Here is a 19,528-nt window from a genome sequence, read left to right on the forward strand (position 1 = left end):
GCAAATAAAACTACTACCATCTTTTTCTTTTACCCTGATTATTCTTTTCATTGTCACTACTCTATTGCACTTGGAGCATTCATGAGGGCAGATGTCTAGAGTACCATACAGGGAACTCGTATGGGATTCTGAAACACTTGCTGTGCTGACATGCTCTTGTGTTCTGTGCTCTTTTTTTCCTTGTTTGTAAAGTCCATTCTCTTTTAATCTCTCATCTTCCTCTGAAACAAGCAATTTACAGGTTTCACTTTAATCTTTTTTAGTTCCCTCTAATGAGTGCACAAGTGGCTCTTCTTCCCTCCAGGAATCAAGGAGAGCTGCCCACGCATGGGGGTGAGGAAAGCAGTGTCTATGCAGAACACATACAGACTGTACCGTGCATCCCACCAAGGACAGCTCTCCTGACAGCAGGCTGCTCCACGGGCCTGAAGGGTGAGGATGCAGCAGGGCAGCACCAGGATATGGTTAAACTGACAGGCCCTTCACTGCAGGAGGGAGCACTGCCATCATCATCCTCAGAATGGGAAAGGTCACACACAGAGTTAACTGACACTGGAGGGTCCCCAATCCATGTGTCCCGGAAGAAGTGCATACACCAACAAAGTTCTTACTCTTTGCAAGAAACAGGATTTTTTTTTTTTGAGGAACAGAAGTGAATGAAACCTTTATGTCACCCTTTTAAAACCTCACTGCCTCTGCAGAATAGTTCTCTGAAGTACATTTTCTTGTGACTTATGCAGAATAAGTTTAAAGCCTATCCAGAAAAAAACGTTCAAACATCAGTCAAGACAAGAGGATCAACAGCATTTGAGGAAAGGTAAGATCTTTACCTACAGAGAGGCTATTTTCTGCACTGGTCCAGCAGATTGTTTGTTAATCAGAGTGTGATTATATAAATGCAAATTCCACCAAAGTGAAGAAATTCAAGATAAAAGGTCATTATTTGGATTTAGATGATCAGTCAGGCTACCCAAAGTTGCAATCTGTCTTTATTTAAATACAGGCATATTTATTCTAAAAAATAAAAATTTATTCTAAAAAACTTACTCTAAAAAACCCCTCCAAAACCCATAAAAAGTCACTTACCACAATAATCACATTCGTTGTAGGAATGGGAAGATTCTCCACTTCCAAATCTTGACCAGTCATTGCTAAGAGATTGAGGGATGGGTCATAAACAGACCTGGGGAAGGCGGATTTAACAATTATTGCAGGGTGCAACTTGCTTATTTTGGTGTGGGAAGAAGAATGGAAATTTTGTTTGGAATCCTTATAGCTGTCTGTATCCAAACTTTTCTCCACACTCTCCACATGGTGATAAATAAACACAGGTTTTCCACTCTTTCGCTGATGAATTGCCAAAAAGTGATCACTGTCTCCGGAAAAGCAGCCTGTGGAAAGAGAAGAGTAAGTTTAGAATGTCTCTCTTGGCTATTCTGTACATGGCACTGGAAATTCAATGAGACCTTTGCGTTCTGAGAAATTCAGAAAAGTATTTTTGGAATACAAGAGTTCACTTAACATCTTACAATGTGTTTTCTATAGCAATAGATTAACAAGACTACAGAGTCTATTAAGTATGTGAAGCGTACCACATTCTTAAGCTCATTCCCACGGGGCTTTAAAAACGTTATTTATATTTCCAGCCATGGGTACAGTTAAAAAAATTATATACAAAAGCAGAACACATGCTGAGCCAAGTTCAACTTCTGTATTGATATTAACTTCAAACACAAAACTTATGCAGTCAACTTACTGATACATTTTGTCACTCAGTAATACCAAAGATGAGAATAGCAGTGATCATGTTATAAATGGGCACTTAGGAGAAGAGCTAAAGAACCTGATCAAAAAATCAAATTTAAAATTCAGATGAGTCCATAATCCCAATTCTACATTATTTTCTCAGCTGCTTATATCAGGAGATCTTTTAACTCCTTATGCGAACTCTTGTTGACCCAAACTTCACTCGAGGATTGCCTGGCCAGCCAATGGAACATCTGGTTGTCTGCAGAGGAGATACTGGTGTGTGGCCATACCTTGCATACCTTGGAGCTGGGCACAAAGAACTCTCTTTGTCCCTTACATTAGGGAACTGCAGACAGGGGACTTGAGCATTGCTAACGAGGAGTTAGAGAGAGTTGGGCCTGTTCAGCCTTGAGACGAGATGGCTGAGAGACAACCTCATCAATGTCTGTCAGTATCTGAAGGCAGGGTGTCAAGAGGAGGTTTCCAGGCTCTTCTCAGTGGTGCCCAGCCATGGGAGAAGAGGCAATGGGCAGAAACTGAAGGACAAGGAAGTTCCACCTGAATATGAGGAAGAACTACTTTGCTCTGTGAGTGAGTGAGCACTGAAAGAGATTGCCCAGAGGGGTTGTGGAGTCTCCCTCACTGGAGATGCTCAAGAACACTCTGGATGAAATCCTGTGCAGAGTGCTCTCAGATGACCCTGCTTGAGCAGGGAGGTTGGACCATATGATTCCACTGGTCCCTTCCAACCCTACCCATTCTATGATTCTGTAATTACATGGGTTTAACTAATTATGTGTTAGGAAAAAAAAGATATCTTTTGAAGGACAAAATACTTCCTGATGATGCCTTTATAAGAGGAACTAAGACTAAATTTTTATTTGGTTTTCTGTTTTGTTTTCCTTTTTTTTTTCATGGATGAACAATAGTGAATCTTCAGTGCCTTTATGCTGAACAGAAAAGCTACAGTTGGGCTCCCAGTCTGGAAGGCAGTCTATGTGACCAGAAAAACAGGCAAGGCTCAGCTGCCTCACAGATAAAAAGTAACTGAAGCTGCATTAGTCACCTCCAGAAAAAAACTCTAAGAGACCCAGCATGGTAGAAAAGGGACTTTGTGTTCTGAGAGAAGTGCACCCAGAGAGCTCACTCTGATCAGCCTGGAATTTCCTCTTCAGATGCTGCAGAACTTAATGGCAATGTTAAATTTGAGAGCTGACTTTTAGTTAAAAAAACATAAAATCAATCTTATTTTAATTCTCATAATGAGCTATGAAGACCAGCTTAGCACCAACAACATTTCAATGCAGGGTGAACAAGAAATCAATTTGTTCTATTCAAACTGAATTTTTCCTCTGATTTTTTTGCTCCTGTAAGCAAATCAAAATAATCAGTCATTTGCACAGCTCTACCCAGTGCCCTTAGGAGGTTTCAGTGTAGGTAATTACATTCTGTTGACCTAATTTCCTCATGAAATTTCAGTCAGGGAAATCAAGGACAATACCTTATCTGTGCTATAGTATTGCTTTGCATCATTGAGAAATGCATTCTCTGGAATAAGTGGGTCCCTGTCAGTAGGCAGTGAAGCAATTTATAATGTACATGAACAGAAAATCAATAGTAAAAAGACAGAACACAGATCCTCTATTATAAAGTAAAATGCTAAATCTAAGACTACTCTTTCAAATGGCTGAAACAAACAAAATCTCCTCGATAACTACTGAGGTCACATGTTTTCAGTTCTCATCAGGTTTTGATTGCAAAGACATCTGAAAGCAGGAGAAAAAAAAGAGAAACTGCAGACTATAGTCTTAAAGAGAGCTGAACTTCAAAACTTGTTAAACATGCTGGGTTCTCATTAAGCTTTGTGGGTGTTGGCTTCATTGATAAAATCCTAAGCACTGGTCTTAAATAGCAATTTAGAGAGTTGTGTCAGTGACAAAATAAAAAAAAAGAAGCATCAGCACTTCTCATTATCACCTACTTCTCACAGTCATCTCTTTCCAGTATTTATTTTCATGTCTCCTTCACAGAAAACCAGTATTTCAAAACTGATCATAGATAAGACAAAGGAATGTAACCACCAACACATTTGGTGAGTCTTCTTTGCTTCCTTCATTCCTGCTCCTTTGTTTCTGAGAGTATCAAACCAGCTGTGATTCTTCTTCAATTCTTTGTGTGGCATTTTCTACCCACTTCAGTATTCCAACTTTCCCTCTTTATTTCATTATTTTCACTGAATGGAGCAGAAAAAAATACAATTAACTACCAGCTTAAATTCTCCCCTGAATATTTTTGACTGAAAAAATAGTTAAAGGAACTACTGAAAAAGCTCATTTGTCCTTGAATCTCAATACTTTAAACAGCAGAATCACCATTTGCTTCTAAATCCCAGACTTGCTTCCATTAGAATGCTAAATATCACATCAGTAGCACCAGGCCCTGCAGCCAAACAAGGTTCATTGTAGAAGATTTTCAAGATGGACAATGAAATATATTGTTTAACCTGTAGTAATGAGAAATTAATGTCTAATTACATAACATTACACTTTATACTCACGCAATTTTATTTTCATCAGCTAAGCATTCAGATGTTCAAATATGTTCCAAAAAAATTACCACAATGAATTTGTTTATCAGGGAAGTCCACATAGCCCCAGTATCTTAAGTAAGTTACAAGCATCCACAGTGCCCCATGCGAAAAACTCCACTATACTTAGATGACTGTGTATAAGGCCCTAACGATTACCAGACCTTGGCTCCCAGACTGCCATGGATGCCTCGGGTGACCCTCAGAAATGGCCATCCTTGGTACTACAGGGGAACCCAAACACCTAAACTTCCTCTCAATTTGATGAAGTGATAATATATTCCTTCTTGACCCTCCAGACTTCAGCCCCAAACACAAACAATTAGGCACCAACCAGACACGTGGAGAATTAAGGAGTTAGAAATACCAGTACTTCTGCTACATAACACCTTCAAATATTTCCACTCTCCAACCCTCGAGGGAGAGAAGACTGGGATTCCTATATCAAACTATGCACTTCTACAAAAAAAGAATATGCTTCTCTGCAGCCACCAGGGAAACTGTCAGAAGCTATGAGGAACTGATTTTGGTGCCTTTTAAGCTTCAGATATTCCAACACACACAAAAATTCAGTAAATATGGTTTAGGAAAAGGTTCAAAAATATAATTCCCAGAGGTTTCTCTTCAATAAGCTTAGCAAACTTCATCCACAATTATGTTCTGATATTCTCTTCACACTACCCTGTTTGAACTCTACTTCAGGATGTAGAGTTATTTATGACTCATTTGAAATATTCACTCACTTGAAATATAGTGCGGCTATTATCTATTAACTATAATAATTTTATTCCTTCTCCTAAAATTGTCTCCCCTCAAGTGTATTTACAAAGAATTATGGTTTATTCTGCCTCAGCACTGAGAACAGACTAGATGTCAGATTGTGATTCCATGCTATTTCTTCTATCCAAAAAAATACTGAGTCTTCACCTATCTCTCAGCTCAATGCAGCCATCTTCATGTCAAGAGAAATTTTATTCCAAAGTGAACAATAATCAATGGTTAATTTCAAACCCACACCAGACCTTTATGAGTAGCAGGTCTGTTTTGCTCCTAGAAAACAACCGGTCCTTTCCTCAATGCAATGGCTATTACTTATCAAGTAATAACCATTCCAGCTTGCTTTAGTAACAGAAGCTGCACTGTGATTCTCCACTGATCTGAACTGCTCATTCCACCCTCCAGTTCTGCTCTGTACAATGTAGTGACTGGTCACCACTCTTTACTAGATTTTAGCTCCTGATGAACATTGCTATTTCTTTCTCGGCTCTTTACCTGTAGGTTAACTTTTCCTTCCTTGCAGCTCCACAATGCCACTGCTTTTCTTTAGATTTTTTTTTAACAAGAAAGCCTGTCATGATCTTGCTTCCATGTTTATCCACTGTAAGTCCCTTCTTTAATTTAGCTGCTCCTGCACAACAGTATTCTCTTTACAGATATTCTCAGATTTAGTTACATTTCCAATCCCTGGAGCTGTGCTTCTAGAACCTCTACCAAGTATAACACTACATCCATTAAAGTGCAACAAGAAGCTCCAGGGTGGTGTAGAATGCATACTTTCTAAATCTGAACATCTTCATTACTTGTACTAGTTTCAGTATTTCTATCACTGCCACCATTTGCCATCCTCCTGAAAGGAAAATTGGACAGATCCCTAAGAAATTCCCTGTTCTGCAGAATCCAGCTGTTCTGCTTAATAGTTCAAAACATGTGTTCACTTAATCTTTTTAGTTGTCTGCAGAAACATACAAGATAAAACTATTTCTATCATAAACTAAAAAGAGGAAAAAAAAATCTAATCTACAGAAGACTGATGGAGAATGGGACAGTAGAATTCCATATCAAATATACACATCATTACAGTATATGGACAGCACAAAATTTCCTCATGAAAACAGATGGGTAAATCACAGGAATGTTAGATAGCACATGCTTATGAGCCTGTCTACAAAGTTGCATTATATATGCAGAAAGGAAAGCCTATAATAAATAGTAAATCCAATGTGCTGAATGTTGTGGGCTTTTGACTGTTCCAGTTGGCCTCTGCCAGATAGAGGAAAACCCAAGATTTCTTTAGACTGTCTTGACTCTCTAAACAGTTTAAGACAATTGACATTTTATCTCAAAGCAACCTGTCAGAAAATTATTAGACTCCCAATTCCCAAATAACTTCACTTTTGCTAGAACAGACAGATAAAAAACTTCAAGATAGTAAAGATCCATTAATCAGCCAGTAACACAGCAGCATATTTTTTATCTTCTTAAAACATAAAAATATCAGAGCTTTACAGATATTTTATCTTACATCCTTGTTAAGGAAATGATGCCTCCCTACTCACCCTACTCTCAAAGAAGCTTTCCTTGCAGCTCAGCCCCAGGTTTCCCACAGCAGAGTCTCAGACCTCTGGTTCCTTTAAATAATTTTACCATGATACAACAACACAAAAGCACTCAAGCTGGGTGCCTCCCCCTTAACATCCTCTGCAGCCACAAAGTAGAAATGTATTTGACTGGAAAAAGAAAAGTCCCAGTGGGACATAAAATAAACCTGATAGGGCCACGATAATGGTGTCTAAAGTAATGATGTGTGTCTGGAAAAACAACTTGAGGTAATTTCTTAAATCTTGTTATTTATCTTAATCCGAACAAATTTGGTTAAGTTATGCTCCTGAAAAGTCACATTTTTCTATAATGAGATACATACTCTATATTTGCTACTTGTAAGCAGTGCAGCCACCCCAAACCCACTGCAGTGCTGTACCTGACTAGTAAATGAAACACAAAAATGAATATAGATACCTAGTGCATATATTTTAAATGCACAATAGTACCTAATACTCACACTTAACACACTAGCACTATAATAACACTGAAGTCTTTTTATAGTAAAAAGAACTTGGTATATTACACAGCTTGAGGTTTCTATGCTAAAAGCTGGAAATTGAATGGAAAAAAGCATAAAATGCAGACTCATTTCATAAGGGAAAAACACGCTGAAACTTGATGGATTGCTTTCAAAGATAAATTTAATTCAAATGCAATTTGAGTTACAGTACTTAAGGCTGTTGCCAAGTAATTTCTCATTTTCAATAACAAAAATACTTACCAAATTTTGGTAATTAAATTTTGTACCCTGAGCTCCCCATGCTTTTTTCCTTTCTGTTTGGCTCACCACTCTGAAAGAAGCTCTCTGTCCCTTACAAAATTCCTTCAAACCTATAAATGGGGCCCAGACTGGACAGGCTTGGCTTTATCATGTCTTGCACCATGGTTTATTACCTGCTGAGCAGCTATCCTAGTCACTGTGAGATGCAGGTCAATGTACTTATGCAGACCAATGATCAATCTCTCCAGTAACACCAAAGTTCTCACAGCTGGGAGATTCATTCCCTGCCTCTTTTTAGAACATCCAGATAGAAATGGACTCCCATTCAGAGCAGAGTTTGCAGTTGTCTCTTGTCTATACAAGGACCAAGGAGGTCTTGTCCCATAGAAAGGAGAAAAAAAAATGCTTAAGTGCCAAAATGCTTATTATCATGCTGACCATTTATGAGCATGGTTCTAACCCTCAGGAGTTACAACAGCAATGATCCTAAGGAAAATGCTAACTGTTGGTAATTCTAGACATAGCACAAACACTGCTGCAGGTTTAGAAGACTTCTGTCTGTTCTGGACTGTGAAAGTTGTCTCTTCTGGTGCATGCAACAGGACCTTCCTTTGGCTTTGGCTTTGCCTTCAAAAGACAGAAAATCTATTGCTTTCTCCCTATTTCATCTACATTACCAAGAGAAAAGAAAAAACACAAACAAACCAACAAACATACTAAAAGGAGTCAGCATAGAACCTGGAAAATGTAAAGGTTTTAAATTATATTGAAAACAAAAATGAAAACAAAAGCTGTCTGGAGGCAATATGCTTTGCATCTGTACTGTCTACCTAACAATATATCTCGCTGTCAGCAAAATTGTACATCAATTAAACCTAAATCTCATCTGCATAAAGTTATGCACTTTTAGCCAAACATAAACTGCTGTTGAGCTTTAGCATGGGGCACCAAAAATTATTGCCAATAAAATTCAGTTAAAACAGTGGCTAAAATACTACTTGAACATTAGCTGGGCAACAGAACATACTTTCATAAGTGCTTTTGTGAGGTACACCAGGGAAATCTGAAAAGGGAAAAAAACAAATCTACTTGCTGCTTTGGTAATACATGAAGTTTTGAATTGACAAAAGAATTCACTTAGAAAACTACTTTCCATAAATAACAGAGGGACTTGCATGTTGTGACTGTTCCCATCATGCAGAGACTTATACCAAAACACCACTGCTTTGTCTTTAGCCAAAACCTGTAGTGCAATACAAATGAAGCCATTCTTTACTCAAAGTAGCTGCTAGACCTAATGATCAGGCATGCTGCTGTATAGCTCCTCACAGCCTCCTTTGGGTAGATTAATTCCTCTGTTACTTTCCAAGTCTTTTTTATAAACAAAGATGAAGCACACCTTACACATGTAAGTGAAGCCAAGAGTTTATAGTTAGCATAGTGAAAATCTTAATGAACTAATTCAAGAAGTGTTGTTAGTCTAGATCTAACTTTCATGGAAAAACAACGAATAGAGAAAAAGTCACAATTACAGGAACAATACAATCAAATTGTCTATTCCTTTCCCTGGTATTACCCTAACTCCATGCTTCTCTGGGTCCTCAGATCAATTGTTTCCCACTGGTGTTAGTGATGGGCATTGTTATGAGGAGTTGTCAGCACCTGGAGTCTTTCATCAGGAGTGATATGATGTTAATGCTGATGGATTTTTCTTCCTCCTCTCTTCTTCCTTCCACTTAGGAAGCTACATATATCTATGTTTTCTAATACGCATTTATACTTCCTCTTTCTTCAGTTGGTCTTCAGTGGGTCTACAGCTCCAGGTCATATCTGAACTTACTATAAAAGGTGCCACATATGTATGTTAGATACAATCTCTTAGTTCTCTTCATTAATGTCTAAAACCGGTTTCTCAAGCTCCAGGTCCACATTTTTACCTTTTACTGAGCTTTTTCTACCATGGAGTCTTCAGTGCCAAGATTATGCTCTATCTCTTATCATCCCACACCCGCACTCGTCTAACAAAACATCCTGTGCCTCCACTCCTCAAGCCTCTGCTGTTCTACCAAGCCTTTGTTACTGCTCCTGTGTATACTACAGTTGTACCACACACACACACAAAAAAATCAAAACAGATACAAATGCTTGCTTAAGTAGAAAACCTGCTGTCAGACCTAACCCAAGCAAAACAAGCAGGTCAAGGAAAGCTTGGACAGACCAGGTGTGATCGTGCTTGAGATTGATCAAAAATCACCAGCAAAGGTATGAGCAAAAGTCAGATTTAATATTAAATATATCAAATACTAATCACAAGGCCTTGCAAATCAGGACAAAACTTACAGCTTTGCTACTAGCAATGGCTACATCCCATTACAGAACTAGTAGGTCACATTCCTACATGGGAAGGGTTCCCATGCTCTCCTAGCTAGGTCCAATAACCAAAGTCCAGGCCTTTTCCAGCAGAAAGGATAGGACAATTGTAAACATTCATCTAAGCAAGAAAGGATAGGACAATTGTCAACATTCAGAAAAATATTTTGGTTTCCCAAAACAATTTTTTGACCAAAAATTTCAGACAAAATAAAGTAGTACAAAATGTATGTATCTATGTGAGCAGGAATATAAATGATTCTTTATGCGTGTGTTTGTAGCTGTGAGAGCAAGAAAGGGCACACACACATGCACGTGTGGTGAGGGTGGGAGTACCCACAAGAGAAGGAGGGAGGGAGGGATGAAAGGAGAGAGATGATTGCAAGGATTTTTTTCCTTTTCTAATAAGCAATCTGTTGAAAATAGAAACAACTGGAAATTTATTTTTGCTAAATTTGTTCTTTTCTGTAGGAAAAAAAATGCCCTGGCCAAAAATATCCACAGCTATAGTGAATCAGGATTAAGCATATGAGTGGTATCTTTTTCAAAAAGACACTTTGCATCTCATTTCATGGGCCTGCTGCCTGATACATCAATACTGAAACTAGATACCATAGACCATTGATTTCACTAGGTCTACTCATGTGAATTAAAAGATGAGCTAGTAGTCCCAAAGGCACTTAAGTATTCTGCCATACTTATGCCTGGCACTAATGTACCACATAGACTCCTGTCAAATTTTTTTCCCAGAAGGTGCAAGAAACTGATGCAATAATTTTCTAATTTTGTGATTACTGTCATTTTTCCAATGAAGGTTATGGATAAATACTGCTCTGCATAAGATGGATGTAAATACATGGCATTTCAAGGAAATAAATTGTATTTCCATGGAAATCTATAGCTGTTGTGAAGCAAAGTCAACGCCAGTCCTAAAGTTTTGGCTTTCTTTTACAGCAGTATTGTTCTAAAAAATCCTACTGAGGATTTCTGGGCAGATCTTATTAACTTCTCCAAGTATTTATTCTGAAGCCATGCTGAAAATCCTACAGCACAATGACTGTGCTTTATCAAGTAAGAGCCCTATGCTTCTATATAATTCCCCACAGCAATCATTGTAACACCCCAGTGGAGGGGGGCCTGCCACCAAATAGAGCCACAAAGTTATGTCATTAGCCTCCTTCTAGAGAGACAGCCCCCCAAGAGCCTAATTCATGGACTTTCAGCAACTCTCCCACTTTGCTCTCCAGAGAAGCTCAAACACACATTCACTGTCTAAGATGTTTTAGTCGTCCTTATAGTACAACAAATGGAATTAGTCAGAGATTCCAAGACCACAAACTTCAATAATTTCCTAATGGATGTACTGAACATAAATCTCTCATGGAAGATGATGCCTTTTAAAATTATGAATAGCAAGAATTTCCACATGTAAAAATATGATGAGCCTCTTTTCCAACTAAATACTTCCTCAAAAATATGAAGTCAGATAATGAATTATAAAACTGTTTTTCCCCCAACAGAATCTTTGAAGAGACAGATGACTACCCTCTGATTATCCACGAGTCCCTACTAATAAAAGACAGAAAAGACTCTTCTAGTAAAAACACCCACTCATGGCCAGCAATGTGTTTTTAAAGAAGGCAATTATAAGAACCAGCTTCATTTAGATTATGTTAGTGTAATGTTATTCATTTTTTAAATCAATAGCTCCTTCACTTTCACTCTAAATGTATTTGGAACCTAGAATTATTCATTCATTAGTATGAGATTACTGAAATGGATCTGATGGCAAATGTGTTTTATGCAGATCTCACCTCAACCCTAAAAGTACAGTCTCCAGATTCTTTTACTTTTGTTCAGAGCTTGTGCATTTTAGGGAAAATAGGCCTGCCCAACACCTAAGTAGAAACTGCAGTGCACTCGATCAATTTCCAACCATGACAATATCACACAGTGCATGCGTGACCAGGAAAGCTGAACTCAGCAGAACTTAGTCAGGACACCCTGTGAGCTGTGTGAGAACCAGTCTAGCATATTTATAACATACACTTCTACCTAGCAAATTCTACCCAAAGGAGTGTTACTTTGTGGTCAAAGAAACTTCAGTTTTGATATAAGCAAACCTCCTGCTACTACAGCATTGCCCAAAAAAGATAAAATGTGATTCCTCTGAGGGCCTGGAAGAACGGATCCATCAAGAGGTGGAGACAAGGATCTACACACCTCCTCTCTGACAAGGCCAGCAGCAAAGCATTGGTTCATATTGATTAAAGGCTGGCAATGCATGTCTTCACTGCTGGAGAGAATAATAAAATGAGGTAATAGAAGCTCTTAGCAAGATAGTGTAAGACCTTTCTCAAAAAACCATGACATGATGACCTGACCAAATAATCAGTTGTTAACTTTCTGCTTTTGCAGGACCAGGATTTGTTTATCCTAAAAGCAAATTCTGCAAAAATGCTTTCTTCAAGAGAGGTTTTTAATGCAAGGTAGGTGATGCATTCAGACTGTGATTGATAGCTGTTAAGTTTTGGAGTACCAACTGGTCAGGTTGGTTTTCCTACTCTATTTCACAGAATCACAAACCTCCAGTAACTGAATACACATATTTTAATTTTATTTTTAAAATTCCCTAAAAAATAAAATAAGGTGAAAGAGGTAATTAATTGAGTAATGTGCATGACTCATATGGCTCTCTAATTACAAGTTAGTCTAATGCATCACTTTGTGTTTTTCCTACTATCTGCCATTCTTCTACAAGGAGACAGTGCCTCCTAGTCACCTTGGGATACACCAGGTTTTTATTGCAAGAACATGTGTATTAGATCATACATACTAAAAGAGAGTATAACCTACGCTGTCATGCACTCTCTCATGCAATGCATAATGTAAGTGGAAGGTTCATGCTGACCTGTAATCACTTGCTACAAATTTAGGTCTTCCTGCAACAGCAAGCTCTATATAGGTTGATTACTTCACCTGCTGCACTCAGCAGAAGAGCCTAATTCTGTTTTCACACAAGTGTCTTATTTTAGGTAGAAATGTATGCATGTACCAACAGCACAATCATATTTCATTTTCTGATAACATGACTTTCATGATGTATTGGAATCAGTATCTAAGTCAACTCAGTAAAATGGGACCTTACTGAGAACATGAAAATCTCTGATCACATTTTTGACAAGAACATTTCCTTTTTATTTTAGAAAATTTTACTACAACAGTAGTAGAATTGTATTTTCTACTTTCTACAAAATGAAACTGGATTTGCTATATAAGCTCTACTTAAACACATTAACTCTTTTTGCTGTAGCATTAGCTGAAGTAAATGTAGACTTATGTTTTCTCTAAAATCTATTACCACCAACTGATATCAAGAGAGATTTTCCTAATACATACTGATGGTGTCTTAAGCATTCTCCAGAAACATGTCTCATAGAAATTCAGCTTCAGAACAAAAAGCCAAGCAGTTTCCAACGCATTACACAAAAATTGACATTTGGGATATAATTTGTGACATAGCAAGCAGAATGCATCTTGTGATTTCACATGAACTAAAGCTTCAAAATCACCATAAATAATTCAAAGGTCTAGGCTATACATAAAAGATGTCCATAGTGGTAGCCTGTGTAAGACCAAATTTTCTACTTGTATCAGATGAAACAGAGATATCTTAGGATGTTAAGCTTTCTTTGTTATTTCACTGTTGTGACATCTTCAACGACTTCCAACAAGAGCAAGTTGTATGCAGCCCTGCCTCAGAGGAAGCACAGCTCTTGTGCTCAGTGCGAACCATGCCCAACTGTGCAAAGGTTGAGTTCAGCTCCTGTACATCCTCCCCCTTGTCTTCTCTGAAACAATTATTTTCCATGATTACTCAGGCAAAACAGTAGCACTATGTAAACATCCATTTTCCTCTCTTTTTCTTATGATTAGAGACATTTGCATAATAAAGACGAGATCTCTTTGCAAAAATTCCCAGTGACTTAATGGAACAAGCAGAACTTAGTAAGGAAAGTGAACAGCTTACTGGCAGAATATATACCCAGTTTCCATTAGCAGGATAGAAAAATGAAGCACAACAAAACTAATGTAAATTCCACTGTTAATAGAGGATATACTGAGATTAGATGGCATGTTATGTCAAATAGAGGTTTTACTCTAATTTTGTACAGATGGTAAATTTAATACATGTTGTAAAAAAACAGTTTAAAAGCAGCTTAAGGCTTTTATTAAAACAGATCATGAAATGCTCCCATCTTTCAGTCAATAATCTCTTGCACATATGAATATAAACCACAACAGCATGAGCATCCTAACTATAGATTTACAGGAAAGAGGCTCCATAAATTTTATGAAGTGTAGCCTAATATTACAGGGTAATAAAACACCAATAACTGAGACAAAGTTATTTCTCCTGACAACTGTAAAAAAAAAAAAAAAAAAAGCAGTAAAGCAGTTATTTTCATAATAGATCTTATTTGGGATGTTCATACAGCTCTTCTGCATTAAGACACATGAAGTTCAATTGTTCCTTTCAATGATTCTGCAGTAAGACAACGCAAATTTGTTGCAGCTTAAAAATCTTTCCTAAAAATAACATTCCCAGGACCGAAAGAATCAGTACCTGTGCATTTAATTGTAGTTCCTAATTAAACTTAATGGAACTTGCAAGCATTTACTACTTCAGAAGTGGCTAAGCTTGTCATAAATGACAAAACAAAGAAACTCTTCAGCTTTACTAATTGAGAACTTAATTCAATTATACAGTTACCCCAGATTTTATTTCCTTCCTTAGATAATATATGCTGAAGTCTGCACAGGATAAACGGAGGCTCTGAACGATGAGCAGTTTTTCACGGCTTAAAGGAAGCCTGAGATTTACACCAGAAATATAAGCTCTGACTACTGGAACGAAACTGGCAGTGGAACTTCACGTACATACTAGGGCGCTGATCCCTCACTGCATTTCTGAATGAGGCACACGTTTTGCCAGCAAAGCAGAGAGAGGATTTATTAGCATCGCTAACAGCCGAAACGCCTGCTGCTGTCGCAGCTGAAATTTCCCTTTCTAAAACCACTGCTGCCACGAGCACATACAAGTAGCGACGCCTCCTCACCAGTATCTAAAAATAAATAAATAAATAAAATAAGAAGGAGGAATACAGGGAGTCCCGATTTCCCCTCGCTGCCGTAGCCCCCGGCCAGGTCGTCCCGATCCGGGGCCGAAGCGCGGCTGCTCCGCGGGGCGCGCAGCGCGGGGCTCGCCCGCCCTCTCGCCCGGGGCCGCCGCTGTCCGCGGTGCTGACGGGCGCTCCCGCCGCCTCCGGGGCTGCCGGGCTCCGGACACGGGCAACCGCCGCCGGACCCGGGCAGCCGCCGCCGGACCCGGGCAGCGGCCGCCTCCCGCCCAACAGGTGCGCCGCCGGGCGCAAGCGGGTCCCCACCGCCGTCCCGCCCGCCCCGCCGTCCGGCCGCGGCCGCCCCCGCTCACCTGCGGCGCGGAGGTGGAGCAGGAGGCAGAGCGCCCGGAGGCAGGCGGCCGCCCGCCGCCGCATGGTGCGAGCCGAGGGCAGCCGAGCGCGGGGAGCCGCGGGGAGCCGAGCAGAGCCGAGGGCAGCCGGGCAGCGCCGCCACACCGCGTCCCGCTCCCCCCGCCCCCGGCAGTGAGCATGCCTGGGAGCGCGCTGCGCATGCGCAACTCCGCGCGGGCGCGCGGGCGGGCGGCCGCCCTCACCTGCCTCCCCTCCTGGCGCGGGGTGAGGCGAGGGGTCGGCACCGGCGGCGGTTGACAGCGGGAGATCGGGGCGCGCAGTAGCCGCGGGGAACCGCAGGGTCCAATAGGAGAGGCAAAAAGAGAGATCTCCGTTCCAGTGGCATGTTCGGGGAGGAGGCGAGAATGGGTGGCGGGGGGTGATTTCCTCCTGGGTTTACAGCTGGAGCAGCGTTCGGGGCTCCTGCTGCGGCGGCACGGGGGAGATTGCATCTCCCCAATCTTGCAGCGCCGAGGAGGCGATCTCGGCAGTTTGGGCATGTCCGGGAGGACTTCGACGATGTGTGGGTTTATGCTTGAGGTACAGGTAGTCCTCCTCTTCAGTGTGTTTGAAATACGTGTTGTAAAATAAGCAGTTTGCAAAAACTGCATTGTGAGAAATCACGGCTGATGCATAAAGAAAGGAAGAACTGCTGAACTCCAGGCAGTGGTTCAGACGAGGCTGATGCAACACCTCCTCAAGAGGCACTTAGTGAATTTGATTACACGGGTATCAGAGAGCAATGCAAAGAGGCCAAATATGAAGCAGTCCTGTAACGAGGTAATTTTCTAAAGTTGAGTGTAATTGATCAAAAGATTTTCTGGAGAGCAACCATGACAGCCAGTGGCAGATGTGTCACCCAGCAAGACATCCATCTACAGGAGTCTGTTACTGGCATGGCAGGCAATGTACAGGCATGGTCAGGTCTGCAACTGAAGTGATGTGCCCCAAGTGAAAAATAGCAAAGGAAATTAACAGAGCTTACTTGGCTCTAACTGGCTTTGGATGAGCCTTTCTGCAGAAATATTCTTCATACAGAGATGGGAAGGGCTGCGCAGGCCCTGATATCTAGATGGAATTGCGAGTGTGACTGTACATATGCAAACGAGCTTCCTTTGCCAGCCCCCACACGGCTGTTCATGCACGTACAGGCAGTCAGGTCCTTGGCTTGACAGCAATGTAAGTGAGAAAAGGCTTGGGTTGGAAGACAGCACTCAGTCATGAGCTCTGCCGGAAACGGGGAATTAATATGATCAAGGGGATTTTTGAACAAGGAATGGTATTTTAACCCTGTCGTTTCAGTCATATCTTTTGTAAGTATTGTGCCTCAGATGTCCTGCTAAGCCATGAGATTTCTGCTGCTTCGTCTGCTGTGATGATAATTTGCTGTGGGTATATACAAATTACCTTGTCCTGTTCCACTTTAATCCTTTTAGTCCTGAATAGTTGAAGTGAAAGCTAAAAGAAGTGAAAGAAGTCTTGTCTGTATGGTGCACCACACTTGTGCCCCTACAGCTCCAGTTCCTACATGCCCCAGCCTCAGATGTACTTTTGTACAATACCAATTACAATTTAGCCAACTCCCAGGAAGAGATTAAAGAAAGATTTACTTTCAGTCCTCTGATGTTTTGTATTTTTTTGTCCACAAGTCCTCACCGTTGTGTGTTCCAGGTAAGGATTTAGGGTCAAATATGTCAAGAGGATAACTTCACTGAAGCTAATGGTATTGATTTGTCTCCATGTGGTTACAGATGAGGCAGCTGTGGTTTCATATGATTGAGTGCTGTAGCAATATCTACTCACCTCACTTGCAGAGCCCTAAGGCACAAAGACCAGATGACTCACCACTACCCTGTTAAGGAAATTATTTTCCACTAGGGAAAAGTCTTAAGATACTGTTTTGAGCCCACATCCAAGAAAGCATCTTAACTCCATAAACATAAAACATCCAACTCATGCATAAGCTGAATTCAGTGGGAAGCTAAGATTAGAGTAAATAATTTGCTGAATTTTGTATCAATGCATCCGTTTTAAAAGACAGTCTTGTCAATGCAAAATGGAAGCATTACTATGGAGTGGGAAGTTGTGACACAGAAAGTAAACTAAAACATGTTGCATCAGTTTGAATTCTCTAGCTTCACTGATTTTTAAATTTATTTCCACATGTAGAACAGTATATTAACAGAGTGGAGATCATTAGTGAATGACTTAGTTAAAGTGTATTAAGTGTAGAGCTGAATTAAATGTTCAGCTGAATATTACCAATAATTCTAAATGAGATAGATGGTGTGGGATATGGCCAGTTCTTTCCAATATTTTTTTCATAGTACCTTCATCTCTGATATGACCTGTTGAACATACTGCTGAGAAGTCACACTTGGTGTTAGTTACAATTAAAAGAGAATTGTCTAAGTGTTAGAGTTCTTGCTGTTTTCTTCCTGTCACATCAACTAGACCATCTTCCTTGTCTGGGAGTCATTTTGCACTAGGCTTTCATTGACAAATTGCTTTAAGAGGAAGCTAAAACAGTGAAAGCCAAATTCAAAACTGGTCTTTAGTTTAAGAAGCAGCAATACACAGATTATCAAGCAGGGAATATATCTGAAGGAGAAAGAATAATTGGTCTGACGTGAATAATAAGGATCCTCATATCTCTTGTCCCTTGACAAGCTCCAGCAAAAAAACTGAAGCAGTGTTTTTTAATAAATGAAAACAGGTTGTAGAAGGAGGAGGAGGGGTGAAGAGGAGGTTATATACGTAGATCAAAGCATTCTTTTGAGATATTAATGCAAATCAGAAAAATAAGTACTTTTTGGTGAGTGCATGTGTGAATATACAGCAGTCTCAGCAGAGGAAAGCTCATGGCATGTACAATTAGGTGTCACACTAAATGATGTTGCCAGGATGGGAAGAGGGCTTCTTTTTACACAGTGCAGAAAGGTAACTGCTACAGGAAATGTGTCAGGGAATAGCATGTGTCCTGGGAGATTGCCAGTGGGCAAAGTCATAATTGCACCAATGCAAATGTATCATATTCCCTAATGAGTACTGTCAATATAGGATTACAGCCTTCTAAAGTGGTCTGAGACCCTCCAGTGTATTTTTGGCATAATCTCTAATACAGACATGCAAAATTGACACTGATTCAGCTGCGAGTACAAAAACGTGGATAGCAAGGAGGAGGGGGGAAGAGAGGATGCAGGGATATTTTAGTCTCTGAGCTACTAATTTGTGACTGTGTGTAGAACTGAAACTTCAAGACCACTATTCAGAATTTTGGAAGACCATATAATAGTTTTTATATAACTTTTTAAAACATTTTACTTAAGATGTTGACTATAGCTCGGATGGAAACAATTCAGTCCTGTTTGGTGGGGCTGTTGGGAAAGAATCAAATGGATTCAGCCATACCTGACTAAAATCTGCCTGTTAAAGACACAAGGCAGACAGCTCTTAATCTGCAGCATGAGCAGCTAAGTACTAAATGAGACCATTAAGGGGCTGGTATAGTACTGAGTATCTAACAAATACATGAGTACTTGCAAATGGATTTAGCCATCATTCAATGTCCAGGTCCATTCAAAGCAAGTATGTGGAACAGGCCAGGTACCATGTCATCATTTTCTCAGATTTCAAGTTTTTCTCTCTTTTATGCTTTTCCTACCATAGGGTAGTGAAATTATCATCCTCCAATATTCTACAGGGGCATCAGGATTCATAAAGTCAGGTGCTTTCAATTACAACACAGCTATAAAGAGATAAAAAGAAGTTTCAGATTATCCTTAACAGACCTTTAGTCAAATATACTCTTGAAATATACTTATTTGTATAGTCAGTTATTTACTGTCAAAGTAATTTGATATGACATGGCTTTCTCATGAAATACTGGTAAAATACCCACATATATGCCTATGTGTACACTAATACACATTTAAATATGGAAGGCAAGTTACCCTTGGTTACTAATAACTATGCAGTACGTCTCTAAATGATGCAGTAACTAAAGTAAATTGCACAGGACTATTTATATGCTAAATGTAAACTTCTCAACACAGAAGAACTAAATTTGTGTAAAGATAAATGAATCAAAACTTGGACAACTCTGATCAAACCCATGGATGTCAGCTTTAGGTTAAAGTCAGATTCAGATGAGATGGGGGAATCTGGGCATTTGACTATTTTCAA

The 19,528-nt window shown here is 39.8% G+C and overlaps 1 protein-coding gene across 1 annotated transcript in view; it reads right to left on the minus strand.

Moving 5' to 3' along the window:
* Nucleotides 1–15,460, minus strand: part of PTPRR (protein tyrosine phosphatase receptor type R) — a 138,765-nt gene extending 123,305 nt beyond the window's left edge. Inside the window, exons 1-2 of the mRNA XM_064701941.1 lie at nucleotides 15,304–15,460; nucleotides 1,087–1,391 (exon numbers count right to left, since the gene is read on the minus strand). Of these exons, the coding sequence (XP_064558011.1) occupies nucleotides 1,087–1,391; nucleotides 15,304–15,367 (369 nt within the window). The 5' untranslated portion in view covers nucleotides 15,368–15,460. The remainder of the gene's footprint in view (nucleotides 1–1,086; nucleotides 1,392–15,303) is intronic.
* Between the last annotated feature and the right edge of the window lie 4,068 nt (nucleotides 15,461–19,528).

Source organism: Zonotrichia leucophrys, chromosome 1A, assembly GCF_028769735.1.
Source record: "Zonotrichia leucophrys gambelii isolate GWCS_2022_RI chromosome 1A, RI_Zleu_2.0, whole genome shotgun sequence".
In the NCBI taxonomy this organism is placed as follows: domain Eukaryota; kingdom Metazoa; phylum Chordata; class Aves; order Passeriformes; family Passerellidae; genus Zonotrichia; species Zonotrichia leucophrys.